At 41.3% G+C, this 21,030-nt stretch overlaps 1 protein-coding gene across 4 annotated transcripts in view; it reads left to right on the forward strand.

Moving 5' to 3' along the window:
• The window catches only part of ERBB4 (erb-b2 receptor tyrosine kinase 4), a 1,050,606-nt gene that overhangs the window by 740,249 nt on the left and 289,327 nt on the right, over positions 1-21,030 (forward strand). For all 4 annotated transcript variants that reach the window (XM_056534264.1, XM_056534265.1, XM_056534266.1 and 1 more), the window contains 3 exons: positions 71-212; positions 1,424-1,537; positions 2,425-2,551. In XM_056534264.1, the coding sequence (XP_056390239.1) occupies positions 71-212; positions 1,424-1,537; positions 2,425-2,551 (383 nt within the window). The remainder of the gene's footprint in view (positions 1-70; positions 213-1,423; positions 1,538-2,424; positions 2,552-21,030) is intronic.

The following is a 21,030-nucleotide window of genomic DNA, read 5'->3' on the forward strand; positions in this document are numbered from 1 at the left end:
AGCAGAAGTTACCAAGTATCTTAGTGCATGACCGAGGTGTTCTTATACTTAACCTGTTGTCTTTTCTCAGGCCTGCCTGAAATTTAATGACAGTGGCTCCTGCGTCACCCAGTGCCCCCAACCCAATATATATAATCCAACTGCTTTTCAACTGGAGCAAAACCCTAAAGCCAAGTACACGTATGGAGCTTTTTGCGTGAACAAATGTCCTCGTAAGTTTCTTTGTTAATATGTGTTTTCTAGAACAATATATGTATTTTCTTCAAGGGAATCAAGCAGCCAGTATCTGTACCTACTACTAGAGGATGGGGGCAGCTCAGGCTGGCCAAATCCTCATAAATACTACATTGTTGACCCAATCCCCATGAGAGCTACATTGTTTTATCTTTTTTATTATTATTATTATAATATTATTATTATCATTAGTCCCCACAGTTGCATAATACTGATGAATATCAAATCACATGTAGCGGGGTGGATGCAAACAGATAAGTCTTCTATGAGGTGCCACTTGCATCCTACTAACATGTCTATACTATTGTAATAGCAGCACAGCCTAAAGGTGGTTATGCACATTAAATAATTGTCAACCAAATGTCTATGTTTATTTCAATAACGTCATGTCCTTGATCTGCCATGGAAGCAAAAGACTGGACATGTAAAAATCCAACATGCCTGATCTTTTTTACTTATGACATCTGTTGTTGGGCAAAGGTGGGTGGTGCCCCAATCACTATATCAGAAAGTTCATGTAAGTTTTTGCTATGTATGGGCAGCTTAACACAATTACATGGATGCATCAATTCAACTGACCTGATTTGTTAAGACGACTTCCACATCACTTAGTTACAAGGCCAAACGAGTCTTTTGGGTCGTTATTCATACCATTACGAGTATTTCTGGTTACAGATGAGAACTGTCAATGCTACTGTGTTGCAGTGATATGTTGACAAATGCCTGAAAATTAAACTCCTACTATGGCTTTGTCAAACAGAATACACAGCAGAAATTTGAGCCATGTCCTTGATTTTTATTAAATGCCATTGATTTGGCCGCAGCTATTGAGCTGGGATTACTGAGTCAATAGGACTATTGAGATGGATTCTTGAGTCAATGGGACTGTTTCACGTCCAGGCAAATTGATGAGCAATCTGTATAAATTCTGCATCTAAAAAGTGACATGTCACTTCTCTTTTTTCCATGAGGCAAATTCCTTGTAAAAACAACAAGATGTGGATTCCATTTGGTGTTCATTTGGATTCTTAAGCAGAATTCAACATGGAATTCGCTAAACAAATAAATCTCCATATGAATTAGACAGAAGTGAATCCAAAACACACAAGCTGATGTCTTATTGTAAAGCTGCAATAATTTGGCATGTATTGTTGTGCAAATAAGTGTTTCTTTTCTTTCGCCTCTATAGATAATTTTGTTGTGGATGACAGTTCTTGTGTCCGTGCCTGTCCAAGTAACAAGATGGAAGTAGAGGAAAATGGCATCAAGATGTGCAAGCCATGTGCTGGAATATGCCCCAAAGGTTTGTCTAAGTGTTTGAGGTAGATACTTTGATGTTGGGAATATCGTGATAAGAGACCAATGGCTGCTATTACAGGGGAAACAGACCACCCTTAGTCCTTTTTTTGCAATACATATTATTAACATATCTTTAAATTTTCTTTTCCTTCATATAAATACATGAAAAAAGTATCTTTACGATTGGTTTAGCCCTGGGGAAGCATTTTAATTTCAAGACAAAATTCTCCAATGTTGACTGATCTACTAAGGAGGCAGAGAATAAAAGATCTCGAACAAATGTTGTGTCCTAATATCCAATTAAACTGTTTGCACTGACTGTTCTTTTATGATCCTTCTGCACCTATATTATATAGAAACTGGTAATAATAATGAAAAATGCCAAAGAAAAGGACCAGGAGATTGTTTCCTGAATACTTTTCCAACACAGAATCTCTATGATTTACATGTGCTTAATTTTTTTGTCTTGCAAAACACCAGGATCTAAAGACATCTTTTCGACCATTTTGGTGTAAAAACATTTTGGTAGAAACATAACAGGACGGGCAGATATTTGTAATTTTACAAGGAATAAAATATCCATCTCTCAGACAGAAATTATACCCTTGGGACATATAAATTGCTACCCACTTTACAAGAACATGGGGCTTAGACATTGAAATTCATGAAAAAGGTATCGCAGGCTTGGAATAATGTTAGAGATCTAGGAAGAAATTGTCCACTCTAAGTATACCTGTATACTGCTTTATAGTCTGACAATGTGTTAAGGTTGGCAGACTAGTATACACCTATCATCAGGAAATTACAAGTTCTATTTAGGCTTTATTATTCCATTGCATTGGCTATATTTGGAGTACCACAGTGTTGTGTCATCGGTTTTATTCTCTCTAGTGTGTGATGGCATTGGGACAGGGTCCCTGAAGACATCCCAGAATGTGGACTCCAACAACATAGACAAGTTTACAAATTGCACCAAGATCAATGGGAATCTCCTGTTCCTGGTTACTGGTATTGATGGGTGAGTTCATGACACTTAAAAAATTTGTACGTATTGCGTCTTGCTTAAAGTACAGCTTACAGTATTTCACAATTAATATCTACATGAAATGGCTTTCATATTTTTCAATTCACATATTTAAGACAAAAGTAATTTGGATTTCTGTAAGTTTACTGCTGGCGGGGCGCAGTGCCCTGTGGACGCTTACATGACAGGTACACAATTACAGCCATGCTGACAGGTCTATTATCTGACTATTAAGTGAATATATACTGCTGTTTCTAAGTACCACAGCAAGATTTTGAAAGTACTTAGATGGGCATCAGAAAATCAGAACTGAGAAATATTTCTAATTTGCAGGCAGCTGTTTTGGAACTCATATCATTTTTCATATCTTACATGGATGAGGGTTAAAAACTCATAAATCACTGAATATCAGGGGAAACTGTACCTACAGGATGTAATGCACTGTGCTAGCCGTTCATGTAACTATTGGAAAGTCTTGGTCTAAAATCCTTAAATGGGCACTCTCTTTAAAACAAATTTTTGCTATTGCACTCCTTATGGTAAATAAAAAAAAGCTTTCTAATGTACTTTGTTTGGGAAAAATAATTAAGTTTTCTATGTTTTATTTGTGTTTAAAAAAGCTGCCACTAGGTGTCTCCCTACTTGTCCAGAGCACATTTCCCAATATCTCTTGTACAGATATTGAAATCCTGCTGGCCTGGCAGAAGTCGAAAATCAGGAAATTTAGTCTGGAGTGCTGAGGGGTGTGTGTGCAGTCTTAGCCAATCATAGCTCAGCTCACGCACTAAACTGCTCTTGGCTGTGTGTAGCAGAGTGAGGGAGGAAGTTCTCCCCTGTATGGCTTCAGATGATGTCACAGCCTGCTGGGATGTCACAGCCTGCCTCTTCCCAGTCAGTGAGACTGAGCAGAAAATACAGAGAAAAATCAAGGTAGAAAACTAAAAATAATAAAAATAAAGGCAGGGGGTGGTTTATCATGATGGGGGCAGTGAACTGGGAGGATTATACAATTTAACAAGATAATGAGAGGTACTCTTTATCTTTTAAGTTTACCTCCACAGTTTTATTAACTTTTATGTAAAATGACTAATTTAGAAAAAAAAAATCTAAATTACTTTAATGATATACACTGCTCAAAAAAATAAAGGGAACACTTAAACAACACAATGTAACTCCAAGTCAATCACACTTCTGTGAAATCACACTGTCCACTCAGGAAGCAACACTGATTGACAATCAATTTCACATGCTGTTGTGCAAATGGAACAGACAACAGGTGGAAATTATAGGCAATTAGCAAGACACCCCCAATAAAGGAGTGATTCTGCAGGTGGTGACCACAGACCACTTCTCAGCTCCTATGCTTCCTGGCTGATGTTTTGATCACTTTTGAATGCTGGCGGTGCTTTCACTCTAGTGGTAGCATGAGACAGAGTCTACAACCCACAGAAGTGGTTCAGGTAGTGCAGCTCATCCAGGATGGAACATCAATGCAAGCTATGGCAGGAAGGTTTGCTGTGTCTGCTAGCGTAGTGTCCAGAGCATGGTAGCGCTACCTGGAGACCTGGCCAGTACATCAGACGACATAGAGGAGGCCGTAGGAGAGCAACAACCCAGCAGCAGGATAGCTATCTCCGCCTTTGTGCAAGAAGGAGCAGGAGGAGCACTGCCAGAGATAAAATGACCTCTAGCAGGCCACAAATGTACATGTGTCCACTCAAATGGTCAGAAACAGACTCCATGAGGGTGGTATTGGGGCCCGACGTCCACAGGTGGGGGTTGTGCTTACAGACCAAAACCATGCAGGATGTTTGGAATTTTCCAGAGAGCACCAAGATCGGCAAATTTGCCATTGGAACCCTGTGCTCTTCACAGATGAATGCAGATTCACACTGAGCACATGTGACAGACATGACAGAGTCTGGAGATGTCGTGGAGAACATTCTGCTTCCTGCAACATCCTCCAGCATGACCGGTTTGGCGGTGGGTCAGTAATGGTGTGGGGTGGCATTTCTTTGTGGGGCCACACAGCCCTCCATGTGCTTGCCAGAGGTAGCCTGACTGCCATTAGGTGCCAAGATGAGATCCTCAGACCCCTTGTCAGACCACATGCTGGTGGGTTTGGCCCTGGGTTCCTCCTAATGCAAGACAATGCTAGACCTCATGTGGCTGGAGTGTGTCAGCAGTTCCTACAAGAGGAAGGCATTTATGCTATGGGCTGGCCCGCCTGTTCCTCAGACCTGAATCCGATTGAGCACATCTGGGACATCATGTCTTGCACCATCCACAACGCCACATTGCACCACAGACTGTCCAGGAGTTGGCGGATGCTTTAGTCCAGGTCTGGGAGGACATCCCTCAGGAGACCTCATCAGGATCATGCCCAGGCGTTCGGGCACATGGAGGCCACACACAATAATGAGCCTCATTTTGATTTGTTTTAACCTCTTAAGGAAGCAGGGCGTACCTGTATGGCCTGTGCCAGGTCCCGGTATATAACGCATGAGCCCCCATCATACCAGTTCGGTCCTGGGGGCTAATGAAATCCGGGACCCTGGGCTAATAGCGTGCGGCACAGATCATTGTGCCACACACTATTAACCCTTTAGATGCGGCGTTCAAAATTGATTGCCGTGTCTAAAATGAAAGTAAAAGCTTCCCGTCAGCTCAGTCGGGCTGTTCGGGAGCATCTCAGTGAAATTGCGATGTCCCGATCAGCGGCCCGTAACGTTAAGCCCTCATAGCGGCCCGTATGCGGAAAAATTAAAAAGTTATAGGGGTTAGAAGATGACAATTTTAAATGTATAAATTTTCCTGCATGTAGTTATGATTTTTTTCAGAAGTAATACAAAATCAAACCTATATAAGTAGGGTATCATTTTAACCATATGAACCTACAGAATAAAGATAAGATTTAATTTGTACCGGAAAATGCACTGCTTAGAAACAGAAGCCCCCAAAAGTAAAAAAATTGCATTTTTTTCTTCAATTTTGTCGCACAATGAATTTTTTTTTCCGTTTCGTTGTGGATTTTTTTGTAAAACGACTAATGTCACTGCAAACTAGAATTGGTGGCGCAAAAAATAAGCCATAATATGTTATTTTAGGTGCAAAATTGAAAGTGTTATGATTTTTAGAAGGTGATGAGGAAAAAATTTAAATGCAAAAACGGAAAAACCCTGCATCCATAAGTGGTTAAGGACATTGAATCAAAGTTGGATCAGTCTGTAGTGTAGTTTTCCATTTTGATTTTGAGTGTGACTCCATATCCAGACTTCCATGGGTTGATAAACTTGATTTCCATTGATAATTTTTGTGTGATTTTGTTGTCAGCACATTCATCTATGTAAAGACAAAAGTATTTCATACGATTAGTTCATTCATTCAGATCTAGGATGTGTTATCTTAGTGTTCCCTTTATTTTTTTGAGCAGTGTATGAAGCATATGAATCTGTCTGCTCCCCACCACATATAACTTTGCATTAGGAGCTTCCTGGTTCATCTCCATTGCATACATGTCAAGCGCAAGACCCAGCGCCGTAGAATCACACTTCACTGGGTCTCGAACTAAAGATGGCTGCTATGGACCCTCAAATAAAAACTTAATCTCCTAATAGAGAGTTATAATCTGTAGGGAGTGGGGAAAACTGGCACTTAGTAAGCTATTTCATGTTCGGTTCAACTGCCTATACCACTCAACAATATGGGAGTGCCAGCGAGTGCCAGCTCAAAGATTCAACACCTTTTGCCAGTTAGCTGTTGGAAAAGTAATTAACACAGAGGTTCACTTACTTTTACTCCCTACACTGTGGCCCCATGTGCCAATGATAACACTAATCTTTTATGGGGCAGATGTGCTTTGGGGACCTCTTAGGCACCAGGGCCCCAGTGCAATTGCAACCTCTGAACCCCCTCTAGCTACACCCCTGCATTCAGCTGTTTGCTTTTTATTTGTTTAGTTAGATTGTAGTTTGTCTATAACAGGCCACATTTTATTACTAATTCCAAAGGGTTCACTAACTTTATCTTACAAATGTTTGAGGGCTTGTATTTTGCAGAGTTAATTATAGTTATCCGTAATGCTAATTTTGGTATATATATATATATATATATATATATATATATATATATATGATTGAATGAACTTTGTCATTCGTGTAGAGGAGGTAAGTTAAAGAAAAGATATTGTGCAGTGTTGTTTTGTGGTTTTTTTTAACGTTGTTTACCATACAGTTAATATGATGTGTTAACTTTCTTTATGGATTTTGTTTGTTTCTTTATGGAATGTTACAATTATGGTGTTGACATTAAGATTTTTTTTTTTTTTTTTTTTAAATGGGGTTCATTATTTTTTTTCATCTTGAGGATATCTGATCTGTGGAGGTCTGACTCACAGAACCCTTGCCGATCAATTGTTTGCCCGTGTGGTGAAGCCTATATTCACAGTGATTGAAGCCAGAAGCAAACAGCTCCACTGATTGTATAGTGGCCATGCTGGGTTACTGCAACTCCCACTGAAGTGAACAATTTCCATCCTTTTTAAAAATGAATACAGATCTGCATGCTTGAGGGCTTGTGTGGAAACTCCTCTCTGAATACTTTATATTTAATTATACTATTATTACTAATAATGATAACAAATATTATCTAAGCTATAGGATTTATAGGGATTTAAAGCATTGTGAAATTATATCCCTAAGCCAGTGACTGAGAAATCATTATATATTAGGTGAAAAGAACAAAGAAAAAACTTCTTACACTTGCCAAGATTTAATATGAATCTACTTAACTGCTTCAATGATATTATTTATTTTTACTTGACGTGCCTGTTATAATTATAACTTTGATAGTAATAGAAGAAATTAGCCGTATTACTATAGTTATCCCCCTGGGGAAGAACATTCATTCAGCTTGTTTCCTGCGCTGAGTCCCCTGTCATACGCCGTCATACAGTCTGCCCGCGAGGGGGCCACAAGGACGGATGTCATTAGCACGCCTCAGCTAGGAGGTGCTTTTGATCTACAATTAAGTAATGAGGTGTGACAAGTGGAGTTAGTATGAGGGAGCAGACAGATCCTGCTGGGAATATTGGGACCCCAGGCACAGGAGCTGTGAGCCCGTAACTCACCGGAGAAGTGACAAAATCCACAATTAAAACAAATCGAGTCTCTGGCAGGTGGCGGGCTTGATTTAGCAGTGAGACGTAGAGGGAGAATATTCATCTGTACATTATGACCTTGAAAGCTGCAATGTCATTAAAAGTCCATTTTCTCAGGAGTCCTGAGAGCGCCAAAGCAGAACGGGAACTGAGTGATGCCTTTTTATGTCCCAAAACGTGCACACTTCCATTCTTTATGAATTCATATGGAGAAGAAGGTCTACGTGTGTTGAAAAACTGTCATTATGTCAAATTTGATTAGATTGTTTTAAAATATGAAGGAACACTCGAAGCAAAGCCATCCATAGGCAAGGAGCTTCTCAGTTTTTTCACCTAATTTCCTTTTCTAGATCCCTATAAAATGAAGGCTTACATGTATTTATGATGACCAAAGAAAATGATCATCCCTTTACGCTTCTTCATTTTTAGTTAGAAAGAAAAGCAAGCTTCATAAAGAAACTTCCACACGTCAGCTGAATCCTAAATTACATTTTGATTAAATGTCAATATTAGGCTTCATAATGTGGCCATATGAATATTAGTAATAATGTCCACATCAGTCCAGTTCCATTTTAACATATCAGAGGTAATTTCTTTAAGAATGCATTAGTACCCTCATGTTATATTAAAGGAATTCTCCATTGATATGCCTGTGGTTGGGCCTAGAGGGAGAGGTACATGACACCTATCTCCTGTAAAAAGTTTAGAACACCATGTTAACACTAAAGCCTCCTGGGTCACAATTCAAAATATATGAGGTCACTTCTAAATATTAAAGTGGTTATCCACCATAAGCTGACTTTAGTACTTACCTGCCAGACAGTAACGGACTTGCTTAGGAAGGATCCAAGCTTGTCTTGGAATTAAATAGCTGTACTGTGAGTCCACCATAATGCAGTGGCTATCTTTTTCTGAAATGACTATTCCCTGTTGGAGTTCCATCCCTCCAACTACAAATCCCATGATCCCATGTTTGTAAATGTGGGGTTATTTTTCTCCCTCCCACATATCAGCCACCATACCTGAGCACACCTGAGCTCCCATGCTGTTCTGTTAGCAATAGACCAGTGTTTTCTAAACAGGGTGTCTCCAGCTGTTGCAAAACTACAATTCCCTGTAGAAAGATCTTCCTCCCAACCAGCGGTCACTCCACCCATTGAAGCAGACAGGCCCTTTTGAACAGCTGACCAGTAAAGTAATGTATCGGGCCACACTGCAACCAGGGATACCCTGAGATAACACAAATTTTATCTGAGTTCAAAATAAACATCGGGGCAAAGATCACATAATAATTGTGAGACCAACATTAAACACAGGTACATACACTATATTATGAACTACACTAACTTTACAGCCCATGTAGCGAAGTCAAATAAAAAAAAAATCCTGGAATACCCATTTAGGGTCTATTCACACGTACAGTATTCTGCGCAGATTTGATGTGCAGATTTCATCTGCAGGATTTCAAGCTGTGTTCAGTCATTCAGTTTACATTGAAATCTGCAGCAGAAATATCTGCGCAGAACACTGTAAGTGTGAATAGACCATTAAAGTCCATTTCTATTAGTTGTTCTTTTGCGTCCTCTCAGGTTCTAATGCCTGTCTGTGACCACAACCTCCATAGGCAAAACACTCATCAACATTGTATACTACAGACCATTCAGTTGTTGACATCTTAGCTAACATTCCACATAACTTTAAGAACTCATCTACCCACACCGTGGTAATATTCTTCAAAAATTGAAAATTGTTTCCATCATTTGAAATAAGGAACCCCAATCTTGCTATGGCTTCTGTCAAAAAGAAAAAAAACAACAACACTTTTATACATCCCACCCTCTATATAAAATTTAAATCCTCTTTCAAAACTTGAGGTACCTTCTTAAACAACCTATCTTCACTGATCACATATTCATATGAGCATGGATAACTGGGCCACAACTGGGATCTCCTCATTGCAGATCATGACCATAGTTTGTAATCGAGCCCACGGATTTTCAGTCTGTCAACAAAACGGTCCAAAAGTGAGCTGACCAAAGTAAATCAATGTGGTGCGGCACCAGTCCAGCAGGGATATGGCAGCAGCCGGTTTTCAAATTCTCACAAAGCGTGATGTAAATGAGCCCTTACAATGGTCCAGGAAAGATTATGCATGCTGATGTTGCTTTCAGGTTACAATGGTCCAGAAAGTCCATAATATGCTGAACATATTGTACCCTGAGGCCATTGTAACTTGAGGAATCACTGTATATTAATGTGAAATTAAAATTTTACCAATTATACCTATAAACAAAAAAAAAAAAAAAGGAAAAAAGGATAAGCACAAAAAAATCAGAAACACTTAGTGGGGTATGCGGTTTTATTTTAGATTCCATACACTATGACACAAACCAAAATGTCTTTTGACTTGCTCACTCACCGCTTCAAAAAGGAAAAGCTGTTTCCGAAGGGATAAAGACATTTGTAAGTTAATTTGGCATATCTCTAATAGTGCTCCCCTTTAGCAACATATGATGCAAAATAATGAACCCGGTGACAATGGACCATTGCAGTTTTTTTGAAATGCAGACAAAATAATGGTGTAGAAAAGCATCTTTCCTGCTGGCATTTACAACAAAAGATTATACAATTTAGTTCTAGCTGAGAAATAAAAAGTCAAACTTTAGGGATTTGTAAACTCATTGCCAGCTGGGTCCCTGCTTGAGATGGAATTTCATTTTGCAGGAATTGCTGAGTGATTTTTTAACAAATAGAAAAAAAGTTTGGTTCCTGGAATGAATCATGTTAATGAGTGTGCGAGCGATCGCCTGCACTGGTAAATAACCTTGAGATAAAATATCTATTCACTTGTAGCGGTCTCCCTTCTTAGATTAAGGTGTAAGGACTCCAAAATGATGAGGTCCTCTTAGGACACCATGACTGAGGAATACTAAGGTAGTAAGGTCCTGACATGTCGCTGTCACTACGACTCTAAAATGATAATAAGTTAAATGGCTCTTGACTACTAAATCTTTTGAGATACTTAAAAAACGGAACAAGCATCCTTGCAGGGCAATAGTTCAACCCAGCCAGAAAGGTATCGGTGGTGTTAATAGGAGTTAGACTTAAAATTGTAAAACATAAAACAATTTCATAGACATTGTAACCTGTTTCTAGACATAGACATTGTAACCTGTATCTAGACATAGACATTGTAACCTGTATCCAGACAGGAGGGGAGAAACTGCCTCTTTGACCTCCATCTTTTCTAGGAAATCTACAATATCTGCTTGCAAATTCCAAATTATACTGAACAGTCCTAGACTATAGGCTTGTACATACAATAGTGATAAGAATTACATCTAGAATTTTCTTTAAAGAGGTACTTCAAGGAAATATATACATATACATATATATATATATATATATATATATATATATATATATATGCATGATATTATTTTCCATCCTTTCCTCCCCTTGCCTACATCTCCCAGCAATCATTGCATTTCGGCTCTGCAAGCCAACTCACCCACTGAGAGCAGCCCCACCTCCTGCTCTGAGCAGCAGAGAGAGGTTCAGTGTGTGATTGGCTAGGACTGCACACACCTCCCAGTTCTCAGCACCAAAGAGATAATGACTTATCAGTGCAGGGCAGATACCACATGGTCTGTGCTTCTTAGGAGAGTGGGGGCTGAATTCAGAGAGGGATTTGGTCAGAGACAAAGTGGATGGCTGGAAGCTGTCATTCCCTCACTTTACATATATAAGTGAAAACCAAAGAAGAGTAACTGCTCTTTATAGCTAATACATGATATTTAGAGAATTAAATAGGTTGATAAGAGGGAAAGGATGGACTAAGGGTTTAGTTCCAGGGAGTACCCCTTTTACTCCTTAAGGACTCAGCCCATTTTCACCTTAAGGACTCAAAACAATCTTCGTTTTTGCACTTTAGTTTTTTCATCCCCATCTTCTAAAAATCATAACGCGTTCAATTTTGCACCTACAGAGCCATATATGGGCTTGTTTTTTGCCTCACCAATTGTACTTTGTAATGACAAAACTTATGTTATAACATAATCTGCGGCGAAAAAAAAAATTTGTGGCGTTTCTATGCAGTGCACTTTTCGGTAAATATGACACATTATCTTTATTCTGTAGGTCCATACAGTTACAGGGACACCCAATTTATGTAGGTTTTATTTATTTTACTACTTTAAAAAAATTATAACTACATGCACCAAAATTAGTATGTTTAAAATTGTCATCTTCTGACCCCTATAACTTTTTTACTTTTCCACATATGGGGCTATATGAGGGCTTATTTTTTGTGCCGTGGTCTGTAGTTTTTATCGGTACCATTTTTGTTTTGCAGGTTTTTTTGATCGCTTTTTATTAATATTTTTGTGGTATATGGAGTGACCAAAAATTCACAATTTTAGACTTTGGTATTTTTTTACATGTACACCATCGACCATGCGGTTTAGCTAACCTTATATTTTAATAGTTCGGACCTTTTTTTTTAGCCCCTTTAGGGGGCTATGCCATGCAATCTTTTGATTGCATACACTATTCAATGCCATATCATAGCACAGCATTGATCAGTGTTACCGACACTCTGCTGCATGGAGCAGTAGATCGCTGATCGGACGACAAGGAAGCAGGGGAGGAACCTGTGTTTTTCCCTAACCCTTTATCAACTGTCTCACATAATTTAACGTCAATTGTATCAAGAAAAACCAAAGAACAGAACTGGGCACTCCCTTGCACAATAAACTTCTAAGATGTGAAACAATAAGAGAAGGATAAGAAGGCTCACCTTTGGGTGTTGGGTTCAGAGCTCATCACCTATTAGCACGTTTAGAAATGCCAAGTAATTGTCCAGTCGCAGCCTGTGTCCCAGTCCAATTCTTTAAAAGCAAGATCAGTGTACATGGAGAGAAGGATCCAATGGGAGCCTGTAAAAAATGGGATTACTTGAGGTGCTGTTCCAGTATCATGGAGGTGCAAAGACACAGACCCCGCTAAAATAAAATACTGAATATTTAGTGTTGATAAAATGGACAATGCATTTCGAAAAGTGTCCCCTTTTCTTCCTCAGGTCCCCCTTTCTCTCTCATGAACCTGAGGAAGAAAAGGGGACACTTTTTTCGAAACACATTGTCCGTTTTATTAACATTAAATATACAGTTTTTTATTTTATCGAGCTCTGTGTCTTTGTACCTCCACAATACTGGCACAGCGTCACCAGCGATCCCATCATTTACGGGCTCTTATTCAATGCTTCTCTCCACATAAACTAACATGATATGTTGGGAGGGGCATATGAAACAGGGTCAGGAGCCCATACAGGTGCTCCATACACGGCAGGTGCCAGCTGCTATAAGCAGCTGATACCCTTTGCTAATGATTGATCAGCAATCAAACTGATGCTGGTCAATTAACCCCATAACTTCTGTGATCAATAACAATCACATCATTTAGAAGGTTTTCTTAAAGGGGTACTCCCGTGGAAAACTTTATTATTTTTTTTTTTTTAAATCATCTGGTGCCAGAAAGTTAAACAGATTTGTAAATGAGAGGAGATTATTTACTATAGAGGATGGTCTAAGACTCTCCCACCCAGATCCCTCTCTATATATATGTTTATGGTGGTCTCTATATTCTTATTTTATATCTTTTATAAATTTTTTACAAGTATATTTTTATATTTTATATACTGTACTATACATATGCTATAGTTCTTAATAGTTGGTGCTGCGCCTACACAAGGGCCCTGTGAGACGCAGTTGCTGCTATTTACATTTTATCTAATATTCAATTGTCACATTATATACAATCAATAAATTGAAATATTACTTTAAACACAACCTGTCCAGTTGTCTCAAACCCTGAGCCCTAATATATATATTTCTACAGACAAACTACAATCTGACACCTTGGGTATAAGTGTCTAATTAGGTAGCCCTGGTTTATTTGGTGGGTAGTCAGACAAGAGCCTCTCCAACTCTTCTATATTATAGATTTGTAAATGACTTCTATTAACCTCTTAAGGACCCAGCCATTTTACACCTTAGGACCCGGCCATTTATTGAACATCTGACCACTGTCACTTTAAACATTAATAACTCTGGAATGCTTTTAGTTATCATTCTGATTCCGAGATTGTTTTTTCGTGACATATTCTACTTTAATATAGTGGTAAAAAAAATTGTAACTTGCATCCTTTCTTGGTGAAAAATGTGAAAATTTTATGAAAAATTTGAAATTTTTTTTTAACTTTGAAGCTCTCTGTTTGTAAGGAAAATGGATATTCAAAATATTTTAATTTTTTTTCACATATACAATGTGTCTACTTTATGTTTGCATCATAAAATTGACAAGTTTTTACTTTTGGAAGACACCAGAGGGCTTCAAAGTTCAGCAGCAATTTTCCAATTTTTCACAAAATTTCCAAACTCACTATTTTTCAGGGACCAGTTCAGGTTTGAAGTGGATTTGAAAGGTCTTCATCTTAGAAATACCCCACAAATGACCCCATTATAAAAACTGCACCCCCCAAAGTATACAAAATGATATTCGGTCAGCCTTTTAACCCTTTAGGGGTTTCACAGGAATAGCAGGAAAGTGAAGGAGAAAATTCACAATCTTCATTTTTTACACTTGCATGTTCATGTAGACCCAATTTTTGAATTTTTACGAGGGGTAAAATGAGAAAATGTATACTTATATTTGTAGCCCAATTTCTCTCGAGTAAGCACATACCTCATATGTCTATGTAAAGTGTTCGGTGGGCGCAGTAGAAGGCTCAGAACCGAATAAGTGACAAGGGGATTTTGGAGAGTACATTTTTCTGAAATGGTTTTTGGGGGCATGTTGCATTTAGGAAGCCCCTATGGTGCCAGAACAGCAAAAAAAAAACACATGCCATACCATTTTGGAAACAAGACCCCTTGAGGAACGTAACAAGGAATTAAGTGAGCCTTAATACCCCACATGTGTTTCACGACTTTTGCATATGTAAAAAAAGTAAATAAAATTTCACTAAAATGTGTGTTTCCCCCCAAATTTCACATTTTTGCAAGGGTTAATAGCAGAAAATACCCCCCAAAATTTGTAACCCTATCTCTTCTGAGTATGGAGGTACCCCATAAGTTGACCTGAAGTGCACTACGGGCGTACTACAATGCTCAGAAGAGAAGGAGTCATATTTGGCTTTTTGAGAGCAAATTTTGCTCGGGGGCATGTCCCATATAGGAAGCCCCTATGGTGCCAGGACAGCAAAAAATACCCACATGGCATACCATTTTGGAAACTAGACCCCTTGAGGAACGTAACAAGGAATTAAGTGAGCCTTAATACCCCACACGGGTTTCACGACTTTTGCATACGTAAAAAAAAAAAAATGTCATTAAATTGGGTGTTTCCCCCCAAATTTCACATTTTTGCAAGGGTTAATAGCAAAAAATACCCCCCAAAATTTGAAACCCCATCTCTTCTGTGTATGGAGATACCCCATAAGTTGACCTGAAGTGCACTACGAGCGAACTACAATGCTCAGAAGAGGAGTCATATTTGGCTTTTTGAGAGCAAATTTTGCTCGGGGGGGGGGGGGGGGGATGTCACATTTAGGAAGCCCCTATGGTGCCAGGACAGCAAAATAACCCCCACATGGCATACCATTTTGGAAACTAGACCCCTTGAGGAACGTAACAAGGGGTACAGTGAGCATTTCCCCCACTGGTGTCTGTCAGATCTTTGGAACAGTGGTCTGTACAACATTTTAAATTTGCACAGCCCACTGTTCCAAAGATCTGTCAGACACCTGTGGGGTGTAAATACTCACTGCACCCCTTATTACATTCCGTGAGGGGTGTACTTTCCAAAATGGGGTCACATGTGGGGTTTTGTTTTTTTTGCGTTTGTCAAAACCGCTGTAACAATCAGCCACCCCAGTGCAAATCACCTCAAATGTACATGGTGCACTCTCCCTTCTGGGCCTTGTTGTGCGCCCCCAGAGCACTTTGCGCCCACTTATGGGGTATCTCTGTAGTCGGGAGAAATTGCATTACAAATTTTGGGGGACTTTTTTCCCTTTTACCTCTTGTCAAAATGAAAAGTATAGGGCAACACCAGCATGTTAGTGTAAAAAATTTATTTTTTTACACTAACATGCTGGTGTAGACCCCAACTTCACATTTTCATAAGGGGTGAAAGGAGAAAAAGCCCCCCAAAATTTGTTAGGCAATTTCTCCCGAGTACGGCAATACCCCATATGTGGCCCTAAACTGTTGCCTTGAAATACGACAGGGCTCCAAAGTGAGAGCGCCATGCGCATTTGAGGCCTAAATTAGGGATTTGCAAAGGGGTGGACATAGGGGTATTCTACGCCAGTGATTCCCAAACAGGGTGCCTCCAGCTGTTGCAAAACTCCCAGCATGCTTGTACAGTCAACGGCTGTCCAGCAATACTGGGAGTTGTTGTTTTGCAACAGCTGGAGGCTCCATTTTGGAAACAGTGACGTACCAGACGTTTTTCATTTTTATTGGGGGGCTGTGTAGGGGTATGTGTATATGTAGTGTTTTTTACTTTTTATTTTATTTTGTGTTAGTGTAGTGTAGTGTAGTGTAGTGTTTTTAGGGTACAGTCACACGGGCGGGGGGTTACAGCGAGTTTGAGCTGCCGCGCAAAATTTGCTGCATCGCAAACTTGCAGCCTGATACTCACTGTAAGCCCCGGCCCATGTGAATGTACCCTGTACATTCACAGGGGGGGACCTCCAGCTGTTGCAAAACTACAACTCCCAGCATGCACAGTCTATCAGTGCATGCTGGTAGTTATAGTTTTGCAACAGCCTGAGGCACATGGGTTTGGAAACACTGAGTTAGAAAACAGACAATGTTTCCCAACCAGTGTGCCTCCAGTTGTTGCAAAACCACAACTCTCAGCATTCCCAAGCATGCTGGGAGTAGTAGTTGGCAACATCTTTAGAGCCAGATGTTGCCGAACTACAACTCCCAGCATGCTTGGAGTTGTAGTTTTGCAACATCTGGAGGACTACAGTTTGCAGACCACTAATACAGTGGTTCCCAATCTGTGCCCTTCCAGATGTTGCAAAACTACAACTCCCAGTATGCCAAAACTGTCCAGGCATGCTGGGAGTTGTAGTTCTGCCACATCCGAAGGGCCAGATGTTACAGAACTACAACTCCCAGCATGCCTGGACAGTAAGGGCATGCTGAGGATGTGTAGTTTTGCAACATCTGGAAGGGCACAGTGGTCTCCAAACTGTGGACCTCCAGATGTTGCAAAACTGCAACTCCCAGCATGCCCAGACTCCAAGGGCTGTCTGGGCATGCTGGGAGTTGTAGTTTACAGGGTCCCATTACAGCAATGCATGTCGCTTTACGGCGACGTGCATTGCTGTAAAGGGCCCGACCGCGGCTGAAGATCTACTCACCTGTCGCCGCCGTCGCCGTCTCCGCCGCCAGGATCCGGGTCTTCAGGGACGAGGTAAGTACCGGGGCCGGTCCCCAGCACTCCCCCGTCCCCCGCCGCGTCCTCCGGTCTTCCTCCCGTCCTCTCCGGACTTTCAGGGGCCGGGCAGGATGGAAGGAAGTAACCGCCCCCCCTCCTGCGATTGGTCGGTTAACTAACCGACAGATCGCAGGGTATAGGAGGAGGTGGCTGGCTTGCCACCTCGCTCCTATACTTTAGCATGGTCCTGGCTGTCTGTGACAGCCGGGATCATGCGGAATTACCGGGCGGTCGGGTCCCAGAGACCCGATCAGCCCGGTATTGCCGCAGATCGCAAGGGCGATTTCCCTTGCGATTTGCGGCGATCGCCGACATGGGGGGCCTACATGGCCCCCCTCGGCATTTGCCCTGGATGCCTGCTGAAGGATTTCAGCAGGCTTCCAGTTCTGATCTCTGCCGGGGGCGCGGCAGAGACCGGAAAACGCCAGGGCGTATGGATACGCCCTGGTCCTTAAGGCACAGGGTGTGAGGGCGTATCCATACGCCCTGGGTCCTTAAGAGGTTAAAAAATCTTAATCCTTCCTGTACTTTTTTGGGGCTATATACAACAGAGAAAATGCTTTTCTTTTTGGATTTCTATGATGTCCCGACCACAGTGCTTTCTGCTGACCTCTGCCGTCCATTTTTGGAACTGTCCAGAGCAGGAGAAAATCCCCATAGCAAACATATGCTGCTCTGGACAGTTCCTAAAATGGTCAGCAGAGGTCAGCAGAGAGCACTGTGGTCGTGACATCAGAGAAATCCAAAAAGAACATCATTTCCCCTGTAGTATACAGCCCATAAAATGTATTGAAAGAATTAAGATTTTTTTTAATAGAAGTAATTTACAAATCTGTTTAACTTTCTGACACCAGTTGATATAAACAAAAAGTTTTCAACGGGAGTACCCCTTTAAGGTGTCCATCCTGTCAGAACTCCAATTGACACCACCTGCAACTGAATTGCTGTTAGACTGACAGTCAGAGTTCTTCGGAAGGCCTCCATGCTTTCCATGATAAATGTCTCCGTCAACATCATTTTTGATCTGTCAGGGGTCTGAGGGAGTTGTAAAGGCCATTACACTCCACTACCATATGAGAACAAATAATGACATGCAATAGCTTGATAAATATACATTTGTTTATTTACAATTTTAGTATGAAATACATACAAATAATGTACAGCATCTAAAATATATACTTCACTGCTCTAGTTTATGCATCCGTGCAGCCCCATTAATATTTAATTTCAAGTCATATGCATTAGGCAATATCTTAAAAAAGTAAAAACTGTGCACAATTGTAGCATATAAAGATCCTGGAGCACAGCCAAAATTTCACAAATAGAAGGGCTAACCCATACAGCAAGATGGTAGAAACTCCCTACAGCAGGGGTGGGGAATCCTTTTTTTCTCGACCCATATGTGGTCCATAAAAAATGATCATCTTAAAAATTGATCAAAAATTTGCAAGCCAAATTTATTTTATCCCCTGAAGGTGGATTCCCTCTTGTATGTAGAAGCCCCTAATAAGAGAACCTGTACAGAAGTAGAAAAAAAAAGAGCGGAGGGTGGTGCCACATGCACTACCCCAGACAAAATAGGGGGCCTCTAGCTAGGAGGAAAAGCAGGCTTCATAAATTTGCAGCTCACCTTGAGCATAAAAAGTATGCATAAAACTCTGATTTTGGGTATAAGCTGTAGGTCCTGTGCAAGCCTAGAAGGTCCCAGGAGGCAACCACTGGATGTCCTGTATAGAAGGTGAGTAGAAATTAAGGAAAAAAGACCTTGTTCTCAGGCGCTCAGGGATCCCAGAAGTTTCATTACTGAAGCAGGGAAGTTCAAGAATATTCAGTTTTTATTGGTATGTACAGCAATAACATGTTTCAGGGTGTCACACCCCTTCTTCAGATTGGCAAAGTACAAAGGCAATACAAAAACAAGATGGTGGCAGATACAAATGGTATAGGTCACTGAAGACCAGAAACAAATTAAAATACATAAAGGATGAACAATATTGCTGGTGTGTAACAAATACAGTTAAGCAAATATACAGACAAATGCCATAATAGATGATTCATAAATAAATAAATACATACATTTCTGAATAAAGTATTTCTTATATGAATGGTCTGGAACTATGTCCGGTGTACATGAAGTGAGGCTTGGAAAACAATCGGAAGCAAATTTTGCACGAGTTGGCCTTGGGTGGACATCTTTTGCCAAGTATTAGGATTTCATAAGAGAAAAGAAAAAGGTTGAAAAACGAGCCACCCTAGTGACGACCCTTCCGTATTAACCTTAATATAATACACTATATTCTAATATGGCATGCAATGTAATATGGAACAGTTTCTGGGAATTTACTGGATTTCAAAAACAACTTTCTTTTAAAAATAGTGCTACACTCTGAGTTGCAATACCACAGGCACCCTTTCGACAGGTGTAGTGCTGTTTTCGGAGGAAAGCATCTGTCACGATGCCGGCTGGCAGGTAGTGGATCCTCTGTGCCAGAGAGGGATTGGCGTGGACCGTGCTAGTGGACCGGTTCTAAGCCACTACTGGTTTTCACCAGAGCCCGCCGCAAAGCGGGATGGTCTTGCTGCGGCGGTAGTGACCAGGTCGTATCCACTAGCAACGGCTCACCTCTCTGGCTGCTGAAGATAGGCGCGGTACAAGGGAGTAGACAGAAGCAAGGTCGGACGTAGCAGAAGGTCGGGGCAGGCAGCAAGGATCGTAGTCAGGGGCAACGGCAGAAGGTCTGGAAACACAGGCAAGGAACACACAAGGAACGCTTTCACTGGCACTAAGGCAACAAGATCCGGCAAGGGAGTGCAGGGGAAGTGAGGTGATATAGGGAAGTGCACAGGTGAACACACTAATTGGAACCACTGCGCCAATCAGCGGCGCAGTGGCCCTTTAAATCGCAGAGACCCGGCGCGCGCGCGCCCTAGGGAGCGGGGCCGCGCGCGCCGGGACAGAACAGACGGAGAGCGAGTCAGGTAGGGGAGCCGGGGTGCGCATCGCGAGCGGGCGCTACCCGCATCGCGAATCGCATCCCGGCTGGCAGCGGAATTGCAGCGCCCCGGGTCAGAGGACGTGACCGGAGCGCTGCCGCGGGGAGAGTGAAGCGAGCGCTCCGGGGAGGAGCGGGGACCCGGAGCGCTCGGCGTAACAGTACCCCCCCCCTTGGGTCTCCCCCTCTTCTTAGAGCCTGAGAACCTGAGGAGCAGACTTTTGTCTAGGATGTTGTCCTCAGGTTCCCAGGATCTCTCTTCAGGACCACAACCCTCCCAGTCCACTAAAAAAAATTTTTTCCCTCTGACCTTTTTGGCAGCTAAAATTTCTTTGACCGAGAAGATGTCCGAGGAGCCGGAAACAGGAGTGGGAGGAACAGATTTGGGAGAAAAACGGTTGAGGATGAGTGGTTTGAGAAGAGAGACGTGAAAGGCATTAGGGATACGAAGAGAGGGAGGAAGAAGAAGTTTATAAGAGACAGGATTAATTTGACACAAAATTTTGAAAGGACCAAGATAGCGTGGTCCCAACTTGTAGCTAGGGACACGGAAGCGGACATATTTAGCGGAGAGCCATACCTTGTCTCCAGGGGAAAAAACGGGGGGAGCTCTTCTTTTCTTATCCGCGAACTTCTTCATGCGTGATGAAGCCTGTAAGAGAGATTTTTGGGTCTCTCTCCATATGATGGAAAGGTCACGAGAAATTTCATCCACAGCGGGCAGACCAGAGGGCAAGGGAGTAGGGAGGGGGGGAAGAGGGTGACGGCCGTACACCACGAAAAATGGGGATTTGGAGGAAGACTCA

Source organism: Hyla sarda, chromosome 8, assembly GCF_029499605.1.
Source record: "Hyla sarda isolate aHylSar1 chromosome 8, aHylSar1.hap1, whole genome shotgun sequence".
Lineage (NCBI taxonomy): Eukaryota > Metazoa > Chordata > Amphibia > Anura > Hylidae > Hyla > Hyla sarda.